Here is a 19412-nt window from a genome sequence, read left to right as displayed (position 1 = left end):
GTAATTAGAATCCGCAGCTCCTCGAAAATCTTTAGACGGAGCTATTAGCGTCGGATAGGAGATGGCATCCGTGTTTCGGGGTCACCGAAGCGACAAAGATATGCTTGAAGCTTGTCGAACGCGGCTTATGGCTTATAGCTTATGGCTTATGGCCGACGCGGTCGCTCGAGGAGGCGGAGATCGGTGGCGAACGAAGGCGTTGCGGATCGCAGACAAACGGGAGACCGATTCGAAGAAGGTCGAGGACTCACCTGTCGTTACATCTCAAGGCCGCGTGGCTCGGGCTCCTCGGAGGCTGAGAAGTGTTCGCAGCAGCCGCGGTGAGCTGAGAGCCGCTAATTGACTGCTGACCAGCTTGCTGCCCACCGGGGGCTACTTGAAGAGGCGTGCTGGGCGCCGATCGTGCTCCTATGGACCCCGCAGACCTGCAACAACGAGAATCCGCACACGTTAGCGCGTTCATCGATTCGTTAAGCCTCCTAATTTCACCGAATGAGATCGTACATTAGAGTGGTCCTTAACAGAGGGATTAAAAGACATTTTTTTCAACATTTTCTCGGTATTCTTGCAATATGTTTTTCATCGACTTAAATTATGACTAGACTGTGGAAGTTCGCGCACGACAAATACGCAAAGTATGCGAAGTACGTGGATCTATGTATAGAAAAACGTAGTATAATTAGTAGACTGCGGACTTTTAGGCAAAATAAAAGTCAGGTAGACAATTTTTATTTTGCATAAAGATTCATAGTCTAGCCATAATTTATGTAGAGTAAGACTAGAGAAAATGGGGAGTCGTAAAATAAGTACCACCCTATTGTGCATCCTGAAATGCTGTACCGGGTGAGAGGCATGCTGTGAAACTGTGAAAGCTAATTGGGGGTTGCTAATCGATAGAGCAAATCTAGGTAATATGGAACGTCGGAAAATCTCGATAGAGAAGCGAAGAATTATAAAGATGATCGAGAAGTTAGTTGCCTGGTAAGAGAACAGTGCAACAAAGCTAATCACTAGACAGCCGATGTTACGAATTTATTGCAAAAATTGCTAAAAGAAAGAATTTTGGAAGAGAAAAAAGTTGGAACAATTTAAGAATACTGTTACATTATTTTCGATTGATTTAAACAATTAACTTTTATGTAGCTCCAGTTTCATACAATTGCCGAACAAAATGTTCATTTTGCAATAAGATCCGCTGTCTACGAATCGCGTGTGTCAGAAAAATTGCTTCGGATTTACAGTTGAAATGGCCACGAGTGCAGAAGATTAAATGTTACCCGCTCAATTTCGACAGAGATGCATAAAACCCATAGTCTAATAATTACAAAATACCAAATACTTGGTTAAGTTATTGTGCACTTTGTAAACAAAGTTTTCAATGAATTTTCTACCGTTGATCATCAATTTTATAAGTACTTTTCAAAGGATCATTAGAAAACAGCTGGTAGATAAAATGTTACAAACAATGGAAAGCGGGACAAATGTGTGTTACAACGTAACAGAATGTATCATTGGAATGATGTATGCAAATTAGTGCACCTATGGCCTCAATTGTGCATGCTGGATTCCAGAAGACAATAGAGAATTATGTCGATGGTTGTGCGTCACTCGGGCATTCGTTATCGAGAAATTAATTATGTATATCTTGTGCTGCACTAAAAGTTTTCGAGAAGTAAATCTAACTTTACCGCGAACCGTTCAAGTTACTGTCTTCTTAAAAAATATCTAATCGAAATTTGTTAGTTATCGTACTGTAATGTTGAATTTCATGCAACAGAAGGCGTTCCATATTGCCAACGTTTAGCCTATAGGAAACGGCGGCTAGACGCATGAATTATCTGGGGGACTGTGAGTGATAAACTGCAGGTTACTTATGCATTTCTAACGGGTCAGGTATTCAGGGTACTGGCAGTTGCATCTGTTTTTAATCAGCGATGCATGGATGATTGATTTCTATGATCGTATGTTTGCGAGCTAGTTCTTCGACGTGTTTCGAACAATTCTAGTTGAAAAACATCATTCCATGCTAAGTCTAAGCGTTCAACGGTGTTTTATTGTACCAATCTATTTAGCATGTCGGTACAGGATGTTTAACAAATCTTTATTGAATTTTAATAATTGCAATTCCGTCCAATCGTTTTCATTATTATTTCTTGTTCATATAACTTTTTACTTATTTATTTGAACGACATCAGCTTATGCAGAATAAAATTATTAGAATATCTTAAGTATGTCATTATAGTTCACCAAAACTAGTATCATATAACTTTGTAACATAGAAGTTAACTTTGCAACAGAAGTTATTTATGACTCTAACAAATAGAACATCGTTTAAATTACGATGAGATTTATTTTAATGATCGATAGCGATTTTTAATGTATGAATAGGAATTTTGCGGATCTTTATGCGTTCATTGCACGCGCAAATTTGTAAAGTTTAAAGAAACGTGTACATCTCGACAACTAGCTGATGCAATTTTTATTCCGTTTATGTTTCGAGTAATCTTCAAGACTGAAAAGAACCGATAATGAGAATTTGCATAAAGATACGCAGTCTACTAGATTTCTAGAAAGTGTTACTATCGAGCTCTATTAATATTTATTAACAGGGTGCTAAAACTGTGTGTTGTTACAAGTACGGCATACATCGAAATAGTTCTGTGCTATGCGACAATCCGGCGGAGTGACTAAGTATTATAAATATACATAGTATTCATCGACTTCATCAGATCGTTAAATAATAAGATAAAACATTTGGTTGGTATACATGTTATTTACAAGCTATAATTAAAAACGATTTGTCACCATCACGAAGCAATTTATACCCGAAAAGATTGGCGACTTCAATTAACTCTTAATTAACAAACCGATAAACGCATGTTGATTGCTGGCTAACGAAAAGATAAATTAATTTTCGAATACATAATTAATTTGTAATTGCACCGATTAAACTGTGATTAGTGAACTCGGTTACTTCGTTCTCGAAAGTATGTTCAAAATGATAATGCTTTCTTTGCTTTCTTTATTCGCAATTGGTCATTGAATGTTGAGCAAAACAAATCGATGAATAAACATTTTCGGTCTACTGTTCGTTCAACGCCTCTCGACGAATTAATTACCATTAGGTTTGCGGAGTATTAGAAGCAATTATTTTATATTACTTTATAAAAATAACAATAATATATTTATTCGGATTTTTATTGTAATATTAGTTCCAATTTAAATCGATTCAATAAACTTCTCATCAATGTATCTCTACGGTATGAACAATCATAAATATTAACAAATTTTCAACCCGCCATTTTGACGCGTTTCATAAACTTAGTGTCAACCACCACGAAAATATTGAAGATTATTAAACGATCGCGTCGAGATGCTTCTTTTTAAATGACCCAACGATGCTCTACGATAAATTGTTTCACTTGTTTGATTAACCATTGGAAAGGGAACACCAGAAGGTTCCATTCGCACTTCGAGAATAGCGGGGGATGTTCAGGATGCAAGTTGAATGAGTGCAACAAGAGGGTATTATACAAAGAGGATTGTCTTCCGTGCTCATTTCTCTCCGAGTTATCTGGGTCATCGATGCTCTCTTTTCTTTGTTTTTTTCAGTCGTCGAGGATATTTTTAACTCCCGTGTAGTCTAGCTCGCCTTAAAACGAATTCTACGATGCTCTGGTTAATGATGATATCAGTTAATTAATTAAAAACTGAACATCATTTTCCTAATTAACCGTTTCTCATTTTACAGGTCCATTGGATTCAGCATTCACGTCGAATCCATGTTCTCAATGTATGTGAACAATACGTATGTATAACTATTTTTTGCATTTCCATGTTTATCCCAGCAACCGTATAATCTAAAGAATTTTCATTTTAGTCCGAATTTAGTGCACGTAAACATACTTCTTATTTAACAAGCATGAAATTGATGTTAATTAACTATTTAGCTGGCACTCTTTTTTGCAATCTTACTTGATAAAAAATCTAATTTGTAGATAATTATTGATTTTTGTGTTCTTCTATTTTACATACAATTTACAAAGGTCCAGTGAAAGGATTGATGCAAATTCATTAAGGGGCTGCAAAAAAATCCAATACACATGCGCTTCGTTAGGATAAGATCAATAGATACAAATGCATGGGTAAAGTGACAGAGAGGTTGCTAACAAGGTCAAATGTTAGAAGAAGCTCACAGTTTTCCATTTCACGATTTCCCACATACATATCTACAGCCCTGCAATAAACGATCATCGTAAATAATATCATGTTTTAGCCGGACATACTAAATGAATATAAACGAATATAAATGAATACGAATGACCTAGTGAATACGATATATAAAACAGTAATATAAGAATAAATGAAGTTGTGAATATAATAGAAATATGTATTTAAAATAGTAAGAAGAATTTTAGTTAAAAAGCTGTAAGCATTACATGGAGTTAATTAAGTCGAAGATGCAAAATAAGTTTTTCTCTGAAGCTTTTTAATCGGCGCAACATTCATCGAATCAGTATGCATAGTTACTCTAGTTACTATGTGCGTTTATCTTCATACTAAATAAAGACTTGTAGTCTAATCCACCTAGGCAATAGCATTATTCACTTAATCAATAATATTATAGTCGTGGTGAATAAAACGTTCGTTTTATCGATCATGTAATTGTGGTGTCGTATAAATTAGTGTTTTATGGCTAAAAATACATATTTAGTATGCAATGCATATATTATATAAAATTGTATAATATTGTAGAATATTGCATATATTATATATATTATATAAAATTGTATAATATTGTAGAATATTGCATATATTATATATATTATATAAAATTGTATAATATTGTAGAATATTGCATATATTATATATATTATATAAAATTGTATAATATTGTATACATTATAAATAAATACTGTATAATGTATTGTTCAAGTAGCAACAGATTTGGCACACTTTTCAAAGAAGTTTCCATATTATTATCATATACCAGTTTATCTGAATTAGCTTCTGAACATTTGCAACCCCATGAAAATTCACAAGCCACCGATTAATTACCATAACCTGCAGAAAGCAATCGGTGAACTTAAAATTCTACTCGTCAATTTATCATGTGGATTGTGCGACAGAATTATAGTGTCTCCATAAAAATTCGCTGTTAGAATGCGGATGTTCACGAAAATTTCACACTTTCTTCAAACAAATTCCAACAGAGTATCTCGAAAAATCTATCGTCCGTAAAAATTTCATAAAATCCGCATTCTATTCGCGTTTTCTCTGAACCAGGCGTCGGCAACCATTTTTGACTGCGGGTCAAAATCAACCAAAATGTGTATTTTTATTTTAGAACAGTCTTTTAGCGAGTAATAAAGATAAATTTTGTCAAGAAATTAATTACAATACGGTCTCGAACTTTAAACAGAAATATACGAAATTCTAATTCTAATTATTACGAAAACAAATACAATTGTCAAATTATCACCCGTCAAGCATGTTGCCGAACGCCTGCTCCAAAACCATAAATGATCATACCTAGCTCTGGGGAGCTGGCCCGACGAGAAGCAAAAGTCAATGAGGCCCCTCGTTTCGAACTCCATGGTTCTACCGACAGATCCCTCGGTTTCTTAACCAACGATTCTCTCGAACCTGGTACGGATACAGTATCGACGTCGATTTTCAACGATCCAAAAAATCGAAACGAACTGAAATGCACCCACCTACACCGAACGAACAATAATGATCGATCAGGAATAAGTACGCGATACTGTACGGTGGCAAGAGAAAGGACAAGTCGAGGGAGACCTCCTTTTACAGGGTAGAGATGCGACTCGAGTGCAGCTAAGCGGTCTAATAACTCGTACGACTAACAAAAGCAAGATGCTCTTCGTTATCTCTGACAGAGGTAATAAAAGGAATCGACGGAAACGAGAACTGTTTCTTCGCGACAAAGGAACGTTGGTCGATGTCCCGACGCCGAGCAGCAAGTGTGCACCACGACGGGCAGGTGTCGAATCTGACACCACCGGGGGTAACAAGATCTCGAAAGACTTACGGTTGCTGAGCGTTTCAGAAGAAAGAGAGAATACAAAAGAGAAAAGGATGTCAAGGGAACAGAAAATACAGCACGCGGCACTGTAAATAAGAAAAATCCTTCGAGATCAGCTTAGCGCATCGTCGTCCAGCGACGATGGTGAATGGTGTTCGTGAGTTGTCGAATGTCCGTTCTTCCAAGCATCGCCGATTGCTCCGAATTAGTAGAGACCGCGTTGGTAACGGTGTTTTCTGAGTATCGTTCGGCTAGCGGTTCGAAGCTTCGCTCCGAATGAACTGAAAGCCAGCCGGGCGATGAAGAAGATACTCATTTCTAACGAGAAGGCAGACGATTTCATCGACGATCGCCGTTCGTGAGAAGCTGCGCGACTGTCCTATTGAGATCGTTGGGATCGTCGATAGATCACGGTCGAATGATGCGATGGAGTGGCTGAAGTCGAAGACGAATCTGAAGAGCAACACGTTGACGCGATTCGCACGAGTCTTCCACGGACCAGCCGGGAATTCAGACTGACGATAGGCTCGCGAAAGACACCCCGACGTGAAGCCCGGTGCCCTTTCGACCTTTTCAATAGTTAACGAACGCATTGCGACTTTGTCCACTTGTCTATAGCTGCTGCATATAGGCTGCAATCAGTCGGCGAACGGGTTTAGATCGACTTTTCTGTGCGTATAGGCTACCGACGCGATGTCCGAGAGTCGGTGGATCGGGCGAGCTAATGTTCATGGAAATGATTATTCAAATAAGACATTATTTGTTATATGGAATTTTAAATGAAAGACGCGAATAATTACCAGATACATTAACACTCCGACCGCGGCCATCGAGGAATTCTAAATATTTTGTAGAATTTACCAAAAACTAAATCGAAAGAATTAAAAATTTTTTAATTTTGAAATTGATAACAATTTTTTACTCTTTCTGTTTCTCATTTGATATCCTTCTTAATCTAATTCTTAGAACGTAACTGCATAGCAAATAAAAATAGCCCGCACCGAAAAATCAAAAACTGACCCGTGATTAGAGGGTTTTCAATTCAACAGTAATTTGCATTCATAATGATATCATGATGAATGCTGTACTCGCTATCTTATATGTATAATCGAACTAAATCGGCCTGTCATCGTAAATTGAAAAATCAATGGAGATCAATACGTGGCAGCGCTAATTAAACGTATTAAAAAAAAGACAGTAAATTAATAGTTTTCACTTAGACGATTTATCTAAGCGTATTAGAAAGTAATGACTCGACGTGCAGTTAGTGAATGATTGAATCGGAAGTTACGACCTATGTGGAACGTTCTAGACACGAACCTGTGAAGTACCGCAACGGTATGAATCATGACTAGCATGCAATGTATAGTAATCGTGGCGATTTTTTTTTTATTCCCAGTGTAGGATGACGGTGTTAATTACGATTTTTTCCTTTACAATGAACTTATAGATCGCATTGAAGTAGCTCTCGCGATGCGAATAAGTTTCTCGTTCGAAAATACTTTCTTCAATTATAACAAGAACAATTACGATTTTCAATACGTATTTGTTGCAAGCATATAGGCAGCAACTAATTTTTAAAGGCTGAGAACCATCCACGTATTTTTGAATGCAGGCTGATTTGGTGACCTTCGACTTATTGCCAGGGGAACTTCAAACTTTAATTAGGGAATCGGAGAGGCTCGATAGTACTTTTCAACAACCATCGACGTATCACAAGACCGCCAGAGGATAGAATTGCACAGCTGCAAGTGATTAGTGTCGTTGGCCTTGGGATACGCCTGAACCGGAAAACGTGTGTGCATCGTTTCGACATCGTTCATTTGCTCTCTAAAAGCGTCGAATTTCTGCTAAACACTTCTTAACGAAGCTTAACAAGCCGTCAAAATTTATTATTGTCGACGTTCCACGTTTATTATTCGACATATAAGCTTATGTATATAATTTATTGAAAAAGAAAGAAAATCACTAACCATCGTACTAAAAACTTGCATGAAAATGATTGCATAAGCGAAGCTAGACACTGCGGATTTTATTCATTTGTAACAAAAATTAGTACATTAGATCGAATACGAAACAGTGAAAATATTGTACTAGTTTCAATTAATTAATATTATAAACGAAACGAACAAATTTTTATGCAGCATTCGTATCGTGCAATTAACACTTTGACTGCCACACCAACAGCCTCAAACGTGTTTTAAAAGTATTTTATTGAATCAAATTGAAATAGTCAATCAAATTGCATGGCATCAATTAATTTTCCAATATTTTTACAATTTGCTGATCTTGATAAAATTAGAAAGAAATAACAGATCAGCGTGAAAATTAATTTCTGAATATGAGCAAATAATTACGTCATTCGTATCTGGGTCACGTGGCCGCCAATGTGTTTACTGTAAACGATTTTTATCTTGAATAAAAATTTTTAAATTTAAATCCAAAAGCGAAAGAAAATAAAACTTTATTCTACTACGCAGAAGAATGGAATGCTTTTTTACATTTCTGACAAGTCCGAATAAATTGCGAACGGATAAATGTCCGCGATCTAGTAATAAATATTGAACGACAGGTTTTCAATAAAATCGAGCAAACTAGAAACCGAGAAATCTAGAGCAAACGAATTTAATAGCGCGGATTCTGTTCCATTTCGCTGCGGAAGCAACTCGTGCTTTTGTGTTAGGCGATTGGCGATTTCACGGGAGCTACACGCACACACGAAACACAGAATTGGCTAGTCTGGCACGGGGCCAAAAGGTCGACTGTTCTCTCGTGCTGCGCATCAATAATGCGCGAAGGAAGCTGCATTCAGAGAAGATGCGAATTGTGCAGCACACGGTCGCTTTCCTACGGGTCCTACGATCATCTAAAAGCGACAGATAACGAAGACGGTAGGAACGCTGCTACGTCTATCTATTATCCAGGGTATTTCATAATTTAAGGTACAAATTGGGTCAGGTAAATTCTACAGTACAGTCCTTCTGTCGTTTAAAAATGAATTCAAGCCGTTTGGTCCAGTTTCGAAACAGTTGCAAAGTTTCGAAGGGTGTCCATATGTAGTAAGCTCTTTTTAACATAGGATAAAGATTTGTATTGCGTCAAGGAAAATATTAATTTTATCATAAACAATGAGTTATATGCTTCGCTATAATATGCACTCTTAATTTAATAAGACGTATATTTGTTAAAAAATCAAATTTCACACAGGCGTTAACGATACGTCATGAAAATCTCAAGTTTCTCAACTTTTGTCCGTAAGTGTATTTGTCTCTCACTCTATGGGATACATATGTATACGCAAGCAATTGCATATATGCGTGTGCATTGCTCCTACCAATTGATCGTACACGTATGCACACGCAATTTACCATAAACGTGAGAGCAATACGAATGATTCAATGGACTGCAACTTACTGATAGCGCGAAAAGGGACCAGGGGATCGTTCGATCTGGATCATACTGGTACCAAAGTTAGTGCTGAGTTAGAGCTGTTTGAAGTAAAAAAAAGCTTTCGCAAAGGATTATAATCTTAAGGCGGTATTTATAACATTAACCGGATTATGGTGACTCCACGCAATTTTAAACACGTCGTCACTAATACACGTTAATGTAATCATCTAATAATTCCAGTAATTCTCTATTAACTCGCAAAGTTTGCAGCGTTTCAACTTCAAAATAATACAAGTAAATTTATTTACTGCAACAATGTTAAAATGACGAAGGAGAACAATAAGGTTTTATGTATCGTTCGCGTGGACGAAATGAAAACTTCCCGTTGCGAAAAGTTCGCGAAGTTAGCTTGCACTTTATACAGGGTCGAGTTGGAATAGAAAGCGTCCACTGAAAAGACATCAAAAAATCCTGTTCTGCGAACTTCGATCAATGATGCTTCGATTAATGTTGCACATCGTTGTGCAACATTATTATCGCACGGCATTAGTATTTTATTGTAATAAGCGCAATCTTGAACCGTCGCGCCGCTGTCGACGACAAGCATCGGTCTAATGGAATTTTTTGAAACAAACAGACAACGTATGAAACCGTAGGCGTGTAAATACGTTCAATCATTCGTATCTTCCAATAGAAAATCGATTGTGACACGCGTGCGCTCGTATACGTACGGACATGTCAAATTCGAAAAGTTTGAAGTTCGTAGTAGAATTTATGGCTTCTGTTGCAAATAAATCGCAACAGAAATGTTTTCTGTTCGAGGGAACACGAGGCTTCGGAGCTTCTTGTTTGCAATTCAATATTCGTATTCGACGTTGAACAAATTTTTTGACGTTGTACAAGTATAATATTGGTACGAACATTATTATTAATTAAATTTATCAAGCAAATGAAGATCACCATTTAATAATGTAATTACATACATCAGTAAATGGTTGTAAAATTCATAAAATTCCAATTTTATTAAGACGTTCACGATTTCGAATATAGCCTACAATTTTTCGATCAAATAAATCCGAAAATAAATAATCTCTGACTTGATCTAATCTTTTGCTAATCTAATCTGGAAAAATGAATTAAAAAATTATAAAATAAGTGTAATATTGAGAGTTTTGCGTACAATTTACTAGAATTATAAAAATGAATATGTAATAAGTATATAATAATAACCATGTAATAAGATCTTAAATAAAAGTTTTACGATTTTTATTTAGCAAAATATTAGATAATTATGATGTAATATATTTGAAAAAGACTATTCATCGTAGACATTTATCGATGCTTGTTACGTTTTATACGAAAACTACAAAACTGTTTGCAATTAAAATTCAAGAATATGGAAGAATATGTACTGCGCGATGTTCGGCGTTTTGCTTATGCAACGTGGAGGTCATACGCGCATCTTGCAGAGCTTCGACTATAACCTTAGAATGTCAATAAAATAATTTCTAGCATATATAGCGACGTACCTATGTCGTGCATTATTGAGATGTAGCAGGTGTGCATCGTTACGAATGTTTTCCGAAGGCCACGAAGCAGCGCAACAGCAGTAACAGAACGGTAATTGTTTGCTGAACAATGAAGAAACTCGGCACAGGGGGTACAACAATTTTATAACATTGTGATAACGGATTTCGCAAACGTTCACAACATAGAAAAAAACAAACATGAATTCCTAAATTATAACTCGTTAAAAATGCCCCTGATCCTACAGTTAGTCCTTTGTTCAGGTGTAATTAAACCATAATTATTTGTACAATTGCGCGAACATCTTTGAAACCGACAAAAAGTTCGTCTCGTTCCTAGAAAGCTTGCAAACTAATTAAATATAAACGAATAGCATACAACAAAATAAGTCGGAAGTTGTCGCATGAAATTGAATTGAATCTGTTGAAACGATTCGTACGTTTGCTTTTTCGGTTTAATACACCTAAACAATGCAGTGGCGCTGAACATAACGTAAAAACTTAATTCGTAATGAACAAAAAAAAAACAAAAGTGATAACTCACAGCCATCCTACATATTTCAGTGCTCTGAGTCGAATACGAGAAAAAAAATTCGATTCTACCTTCGAAAGGGAATACTGAAACATAATAGATCCATCATTAGTACAAGTTTGCAAGAAAATCATCGACGGTTTTTGTATGAACAGATACAGTGGGTGGGCCACATTAATCGGGAACCCTCAGATATTCCATAATTTTGCAAGTACACTGCTAGTCGAAAATATTCGATCACTGGTACATAGACTTTTTAATTTTTAACAGATAACTTATACATAGGTACACTATTATATGCACAATTTACGTCTTTTTACAGACACAGGTATATTAATTTAAAAAAAATATAAAAGCTCAAAGATTTAATCCGAGTTTTTGAAATCGTTGGTCGAATATTTTCAAGCAGCAGTGTATACGCGAAAAGGGATTGTTTAAGATAAAACTAAATTGTTCGCGGATCTTGGGAAAATTTTCATTCATGAAACAAAGATTACGTGCACAGACAACAAAATACACGAACCCTGCTGACAGAAATACAATATCTCATTGTTATCTGCTGTTATAAGACTTTTTAAAGATAAGGTGCGCTCAATTAAGACGATTGTGTAACAATATTCAGTAGGAGGAAATTGTTTACCTTTCTCCGAATTTATGACTCACGCGGGCTTTGTTCATTACTTGAGCTTTGTTTCTTAAGAGAGTGTACACATTCTGAGACGTAAAAGTGTTCCACACGTTCGTTTATATTGAGGAGCGAACACGCACCATTGTTTTTATTCAAACTATGATTAACGAAACATTTTCACGAAAAACTTCTCCATGAACCTTTGAAGAACGAATTAATTCAAATGGAAAATGTTTTCGACAAAAATAGTGGATAACAATATATTTTCATGAAAGACTTTTCCACAAAGCTATAAATTAGCAAACCAACTTTTACGAAAAATCTTCTCATTAAATGCTATAAATAAAGAACCAACTTCCTGGCAAATGTTTCCATGAAACAAAATTAATTCGTACGGAAAGTATTTCCATTAAAAGCTATGAATAACGAGACATTTTCATGAAAAACTTTTCCATAAAACTGCGAACAACAAAATTAATTCGTACGGAAAGTATTTCCATGAAAAGCTATGAATAACGAAACATTTTCATGGAAAACTTTTCTATGAAGCCATGAATAACAAATTCGTTCGTATGGAAAATCTTTCCACTAAACTATGAATAACGAAGAGGCTATCATGACAAACATTTCCATAAAGCTCTGAGTAACGACGGCGTCTCGGATTTTCCACTCGCGACTCCTTTGTACATTCACCGTTTAATCTTCCCCGGCCGTATCGGACGGAAACGATCGATCAGCTGATCAGAATTGAATGAAAGATTCGATGAAAGAGCTGCGAGCGACGGGAAAAGAAATTGAAATCGAGTTGGCGCACACACCATCGACGATTCTGCATAACGATCATCGGCAGAATGAATTATGTATGCAAAAGACAGTAATTGAATATACATTGGGCATTTGATTACACGGAGACACACGAATGCGCCTATTAAACGGTCGCGTTGAATCATGCTCTACGTGCGTCGACCAGATCGCGACCCTTTTTCTTGGAGCCGTCGCGTTAATTAAATTAAGGCGCGGCTCGCGGGATGCACCGTGACCAAGGAACCTCATCGCATTGCAGCTACTAGAAATTTCGATGCATACAACACCCGTGTACTTGCAACAGAAGTGTAATTGCGAACACGATGGCATTGAAGCTGTTACAACGCGCGATGTAACACGAGGTCGGCTTTCTATCTCCTGAATAACATACTATTAACAAACGCTATGTTAATTTTCTACTACGCCCCGCACATAAATACACTTACACATCGTTAACAATTTAGTATAATTTGGTATTTTAATAAATATACGTCTTATTAAATGAAAAGTACATATTGCAGTGGAGCATGTAACACATCGTTTACGTTGCAATGTCATTTTATCAAATAGAAGAAAATAATAAAAGTAAAAGAAATGAAAAGCACAAAAATGAAATAGAAATTAAAAAATTTTGTTCAGTAACGTCTATATCGACTAAAAAATCCGAAGAAAGGTCAAATTTGTTAGACAGCGTCATAGGGCGAAGCATCGGTAACGAAAATCGATATCGGTGAGAATAGAAAGTTCACCGTAGACCACCGATGAGACCCACGTGCTGCAAAAGTATGGAAATTCACGAAAAAGAAGAGAAGCCGGGATAAGAATTTCGGCTCCGATAGTCCGGTTTCGGATAGAGTCAATTTTCGCCGCACCGCATCCATGCAATTATGCAAATGTAATTGCATGGATTTCCTTCGAGTTTGCATGTTTCCATTGCTTTACGGCCTACGGATAGACATCCGATTACGCGACCGCACGATACCAATTCGCATGAGTTTCGACGCCCACAAGAAGACAAGTAGCGTCGCGAACGCGAACGAGAATGTCGAGACGCCATGTTACGTGCGTGCTGTGCATGCTCAATAATTATCAAAATTAAACGTTTCCGAGTCACAAGACGCTCTAGCCTTGTACCGCAGGATTTATTAGTGCCGGTAATCGCCGGTATAATTCGACGATTATAAAAAGCATCCCCCGAACTTGTAACAAGCACTGCCATCTTCGACTTCTCGTTGGCTCGTCCAAAATCATTTCGCGATCAATCGCAAATCTTGCGATATCGAATCAAAGATTTTACAGTATCTAAAACCGAAATGCGATAAAAGTTATTTATTTTAGACGATGATGCCTGTTACAAGCTTTTGTTAAGAAAATGGACAGCACGATAGTCTCATAGAACAACAATAAGAAAATTGGTGATTTTTCTAATTCTTATTTTTCTAATTAATTAATGACGTTATATACATGTACAGGTTTTGCAGTTAGAATTATTTCTCTCGTAGATAGACGAATAATATGAATTTTATGACAAACAATTAGAAACGAGCGAACTTCGTTTGCAAAAAAAGGTGAATAAGACCTGCGAAACGGTTCATTTGATTTGCAAAGTGATGGTTATAAATGATTACTCCGCAGAAGAAAAAGGTGAATATGATCGACAAAAGCAGTAATTTTAAGTGCAAAACCTATAATTTGCATTGATCAGATGATGCAATTCTGTTGACTACGTTCCGTAGTATCATTACACATATTTTTATTGTATCCTTGTTCATAAACGAGACCTTATCGAGAAGCTACAGTTGTTGTGTAACGACCTACTATCAGTGGTTGACGCGAGCGATACACCATGCGATGTGCTTATAACATCGAAGATGTTTCATAGAAAATAAGCCACAATATCATCTCCAGTTGCGATCATCCAAAATGTATCTCAATTGCAATTACAGTTGCAGCCTCTTTGAAAAGTGTGTAACTTGCTGTAATTATACTGTCTACGTTTGATTTTCTTCGTGTTTCGTTGAATTACAACGCTTTTATAATAATATACAATTTAATGAAGAACACCAAAATTGTATATCTTTCTCAATCATGAAGAAATGGCAACATTTTGTATTATGATGAGTATAGTTGTCATAAAGAAATGACATTTGATTGTATAACGAGCATATTCGTCAAGATCGGCTAACTGGTTAAATAATGCGACACAAATGAATGTGTCGGGAACTGTATTTTTATCGAGCGCCGAGTACATATTTCTCGTCGGCGAATATTCTCGCAACAAATGCACGGGGATGGCAAGTTATTGATGCAACACTGCTCTTAAAAGCGACATTGAACTTTCAATTCCGTCCCGACCGATCTGCCTATCGATCTTGGGACGTCTGGCAGCATTAGCACACACGACGCCCTGTGCACCCCGTGTTTCGACCGATGCGGAATAACAATGGCAACGGTTTTCGAAGAACATTGAAATACATGGCCAGGCTCTCGTCGCTATGTACGTACGTAGTCTGTTTGAATAAAACACGACGGGACGAACTTCGTAGCGCACGACAATTCGATATCGTGCCAAATTTATGCGAAAGTATATATGCGATACTCGCCTAGCTAGTTATCACACTTCGTCTAAAAATCCTTGAGCACTATTCCCGAATAATTTGCTCGCGTTGTTAAAAAGATTACAGATATTTTGGCATTGTGTCTTAGCGTTATGCTTCGGGAAAAGTTCGAACACCTTTCAAACGTATGTTTGAAAAGCATAAAGTTATAGACTGCTGATAATTGTGCAATAACTTTCTACAACGAACAATCCCAGCGGGTACTTAAAATCGAATGAAAATCGTTTGCAACACGCTATGAAGTTCACAGTTTCGCTGCAATATGGAGGGTCATAATTCGCTTCTAAAAATAGAGCGTAATTACAAGTTCTTCGTGAATTTCACGATTTAATGAGCATTTCTGGAAAGAGACTTTTTGTACGAACATTGCATACGTCTGACTGCTATTTTCTGCTCTGTGCATAGTGAACGTTCTCGAACAAATTAAGCATAAATTAACAAAATGCTTAATTGACTGCATCGGTTGCAAGAAATCGGTGCCAAACATGAATCTCTCATTCTTTCTTCGATGCAGATTTAAGATAAAAAAGATAATGAAAATTAAGAAGGAATAAAAAGCACGAAAATAAAATAAAAATTGATACTTGAAATTATAAAAAGATAAAATTAATATATTCGTTAAGACAAAATACATAACGTATACTATGTTAAGGACTACGTCCAAGACGAAAATAATCTCCTATGTAAGAATAGTGACTTTTGTACACTTTTGTAGCTGTTTTCGCAAAATAAGCTCTCCATACAGGTTTAACTGTTGCTATAAAAGAGAAAGGAATAATCGTCTGTGTAACACGTTACTTAACTTCTGTCGGCGAGTGTAAAGCAATGAAGTAGAGTGGAGGCACCCATAAAATGAATTAAATTTGCAAAAGGGTGTTCCGATGAAGATGAATCATTCGAAAAAGGGGAAAAATTTGGAGTGTAAGAGCTGTAATCCCGACGAGACGAAAACAATGCATTGATGTTCTCAGAGTTCTTTGAACCTTCTCGCCGTTTGAAGTTTCGTTGGTTCATTTTCGTTATACGGACGCATATAATCCGCGGTCGAACGATGAGCTCCAGCGAAGGATTTTGTTAGGGTACTTGTGGGATTACAACTTCTATCAATCCCTCCACCGAGAGCTGTACTCGAACGCGGCCGTAGCGTAAGCGAGCGCTATAAATGCGTAAACATCCGCAGTCTGGTGATTAATTATTCTCTCGCAAGATAACAAGTTCGTCTGCGTAAACACCGAAGGCGCGAAGAGTACCGTGAACCGTTTGCATTCATCTCTCTTTCAATAGGTCGCTACAGTTTCCACGGTGCTCCGCGCCCTTCTAAACGACGGCGATCAAAACGGGCACCCACACGGCAACACCGTGCTTTCATCGGACGTAATTAACTTTCAAGTATACGCGAGGTCATGGATCTCCGCCCGTGTACACACATATACGCGCGCGCGGCGAGCAAGAAGTTTCGAAAAAGAAAAATCCGCGAATAAAAAAAGGTGAGCGCAAAATTTATACGGACTTAATGAAGCCGGCGTGCGTGTACGGACGAGTAGGTAGTAGGTGGTAGTAGGTGGCACTTTGTCAAGGTGGGCGTGCGGATATTTTATTTCAAACTAAATCGCAACTTGCTATTCTTAGCGCCGTCGGCTTCTGTATCGATTATTATTTTGTGCAATTGTTCGTGTGTATATAATTCTCCGCCTTCTTTTATTGTTTAATGTCGCACGCTGTTCGCGATGCGCAGGATAAAAATAAACTCGGAGCGTAAAATCTAACGAGAGTCTTGTATCGCAAAACATTAATTGCGGAACGTGTAGTTTTTTGAATTACCGACAAGTGTTGCTGAATGTATCGATTCGCGTAACAGTTGAAGTTTGAACTTGATGGCGAATGCAAGAGATCAATGCGTTAAAGAAAATTTATATTTATTGTTTATATTTTTACATCAATGCTTGAACACTGATTTAGTTAGATTGTGGATTTGATGCATTTATAGCGAAAATGAATAGCCGACAAATAAAATTGCGAAGACACGAGAAGAACTTAATAATATTGTCACACTATCATCAACGTATCGTAATTATTAACAGAAGCAATTTATTTTTATTTAATCTCTGCAGCTTACAATCGTCTCGGTAAGTTTTTAGTTACGAAGACCCGCAGTCTATCGATGACAATAAAACAGAATCTCAATTGTTTCACGATATAGGAAAATTGGAGACGAATTACAATGTCGCGGACGCGCGTGTGTAACAAGCAGTAAACGATAAAACAGCCGAAATCGTACAATAATCAAGTTCAAATACCTTCTACGCAGTTGTAGCACAGAATCTGGTCTGTAATTTACAGTCAGACTGATCGTATGACTACGAAGTCGTATTGGGAACATGGTAAATGTCACCCGTGTCCCGAGTATTGATCAACTGACTGTTTCACACAGCGGAAAACTGTTCGAGAAATCAAAAAAAAAATCTGTTGATTCCAGCTCGCGACGAAGAGGTACGTACAGATTCCCCCCTTCAAACGGTGAATTTGTAATGCAGAGGTCGAGGGATCAATCGCGGAAGTCGCAGTGTCCCCAGGTGAAAAGATTTATTACAGGCCGAACGTTCGATCTAGAGATGTGGCTATCGATCATCGATATCGTAGCCATATGTTAGTGAAACTAAACGATATATGCATAATATCGTACAAATGTCGTTAAAACGAACCGAGAGACTGATCGTTTAGTTTTATCGCGACGCATACTTTGCGTGTTGTAAAATGTAAATCTTATGTTATAAACACGAATGTGTGCACAGTTTTAATCAGCCTACATTGTATTACAAGAGACTCGATAAAAAGTGATCTTATATAGTTCTTGATTTTAGATCCTGAGATCCCCTTGAATTTCATTAAACAAAGAATTTTAGTATCGGGTTTTAGATAACATATCAGCTGAATTAGTAGATGTGAACAAAAACACAAAACGTAAAATATAATAAATAATAAATAAATAAATGATAAACAAATAAAATAAATAATTAATATTGTACTCGTGTGACGGCTGTATGAAATCTCTTTTTTTTATTTCTTGTTTTGTTACGAAGGGTTGTACCCGTATATATAAATGAAGTTATTAGTATTATTATAATAATAATATAATATATTATTATATTATATATATATATATTATAATATTATATATAATATATAATAATATTAATATATATTATAATATTATATATAATATATAATAATATTAATATATATTATAATATTATATATAATATAATAATAATAATAATAATAATTATTATTATTATTATTACCATTACTATTATAAAAGGAAAATATAGAAAAGGAAAAAATGACCTCCTTTTATCAGAAAAATTATGAATGAAGAGTTCGCGACATCTTAACGATATTATCGATATATCGAATAACAGTACCATATCGACATCCTCGATATTTATCAGAACATTGAATCGGATCGATTCGATCAAGATGCTCGAGCCAGCCGATTATACGCTCGTCGTATTCGGGCGCATTACACATACACACGTATTACTATCCACCTCGAAAACGGCTCGCGAATACCGGACTTCTCGTTTTCGTTTACCGAGTCGATAAGAATCGAGGAAAGCTGGAACTTCGGACAACGTACCGTGATCCGTATCGGTATCGTTGAATTTTTCATGATACGATTTGCGTTCGGTGCGAGCCTCTACCTGCCTGAAACACGCGGATTCTGTCGAAATACACACGTTTCTTCGTTTCCGGCGATAAAATAATCCACGCGGCCGGCCGATGAATATACATTCGCATACTTGAAGGAATCGTTCACTCTTCGAAGTAGTTTTAATATTCATGGAATTTTTGCGTTCCGAAGAATTTC

The 19412-nt window shown here is 36.7% G+C and overlaps 1 protein-coding gene across 5 annotated transcripts in view; it reads right to left on the bottom strand.

Annotated features, from left to right (window-relative positions):
- The window catches only part of LOC117229568 (uncharacterized), a 107245-nt gene that overhangs the window by 22249 nt on the left and 65584 nt on the right, over window positions 1-19412 (bottom strand). For 4 of the 5 annotated variants that reach the window (XM_076520188.1, XM_076520189.1, XM_076520190.1 and 1 more), the window contains 2 exons: window positions 11566-11580; window positions 252-425 (listed from right to left, as the gene is read on the bottom strand). In XM_076520188.1, coding sequence (XP_076376303.1) covers window positions 252-425; window positions 11566-11580 — 189 coding nt within the window. The remainder of the gene's footprint in view (window positions 1-251; window positions 426-11565; window positions 11581-19412) is intronic. The other variant, XM_033486117.2, reaches the window with a different exon arrangement.

This window comes from Megalopta genalis, chromosome 3 (genome assembly GCF_051020955.1).
Source record: "Megalopta genalis isolate 19385.01 chromosome 3, iyMegGena1_principal, whole genome shotgun sequence".
NCBI classification, from domain to species: Eukaryota; Metazoa; Arthropoda; class Insecta; order Hymenoptera; family Halictidae; genus Megalopta; species Megalopta genalis.
The sequence above is the reverse complement of the archived record's forward strand: the minus strand, read 5'-3'. Positions and strand labels throughout refer to the sequence as shown.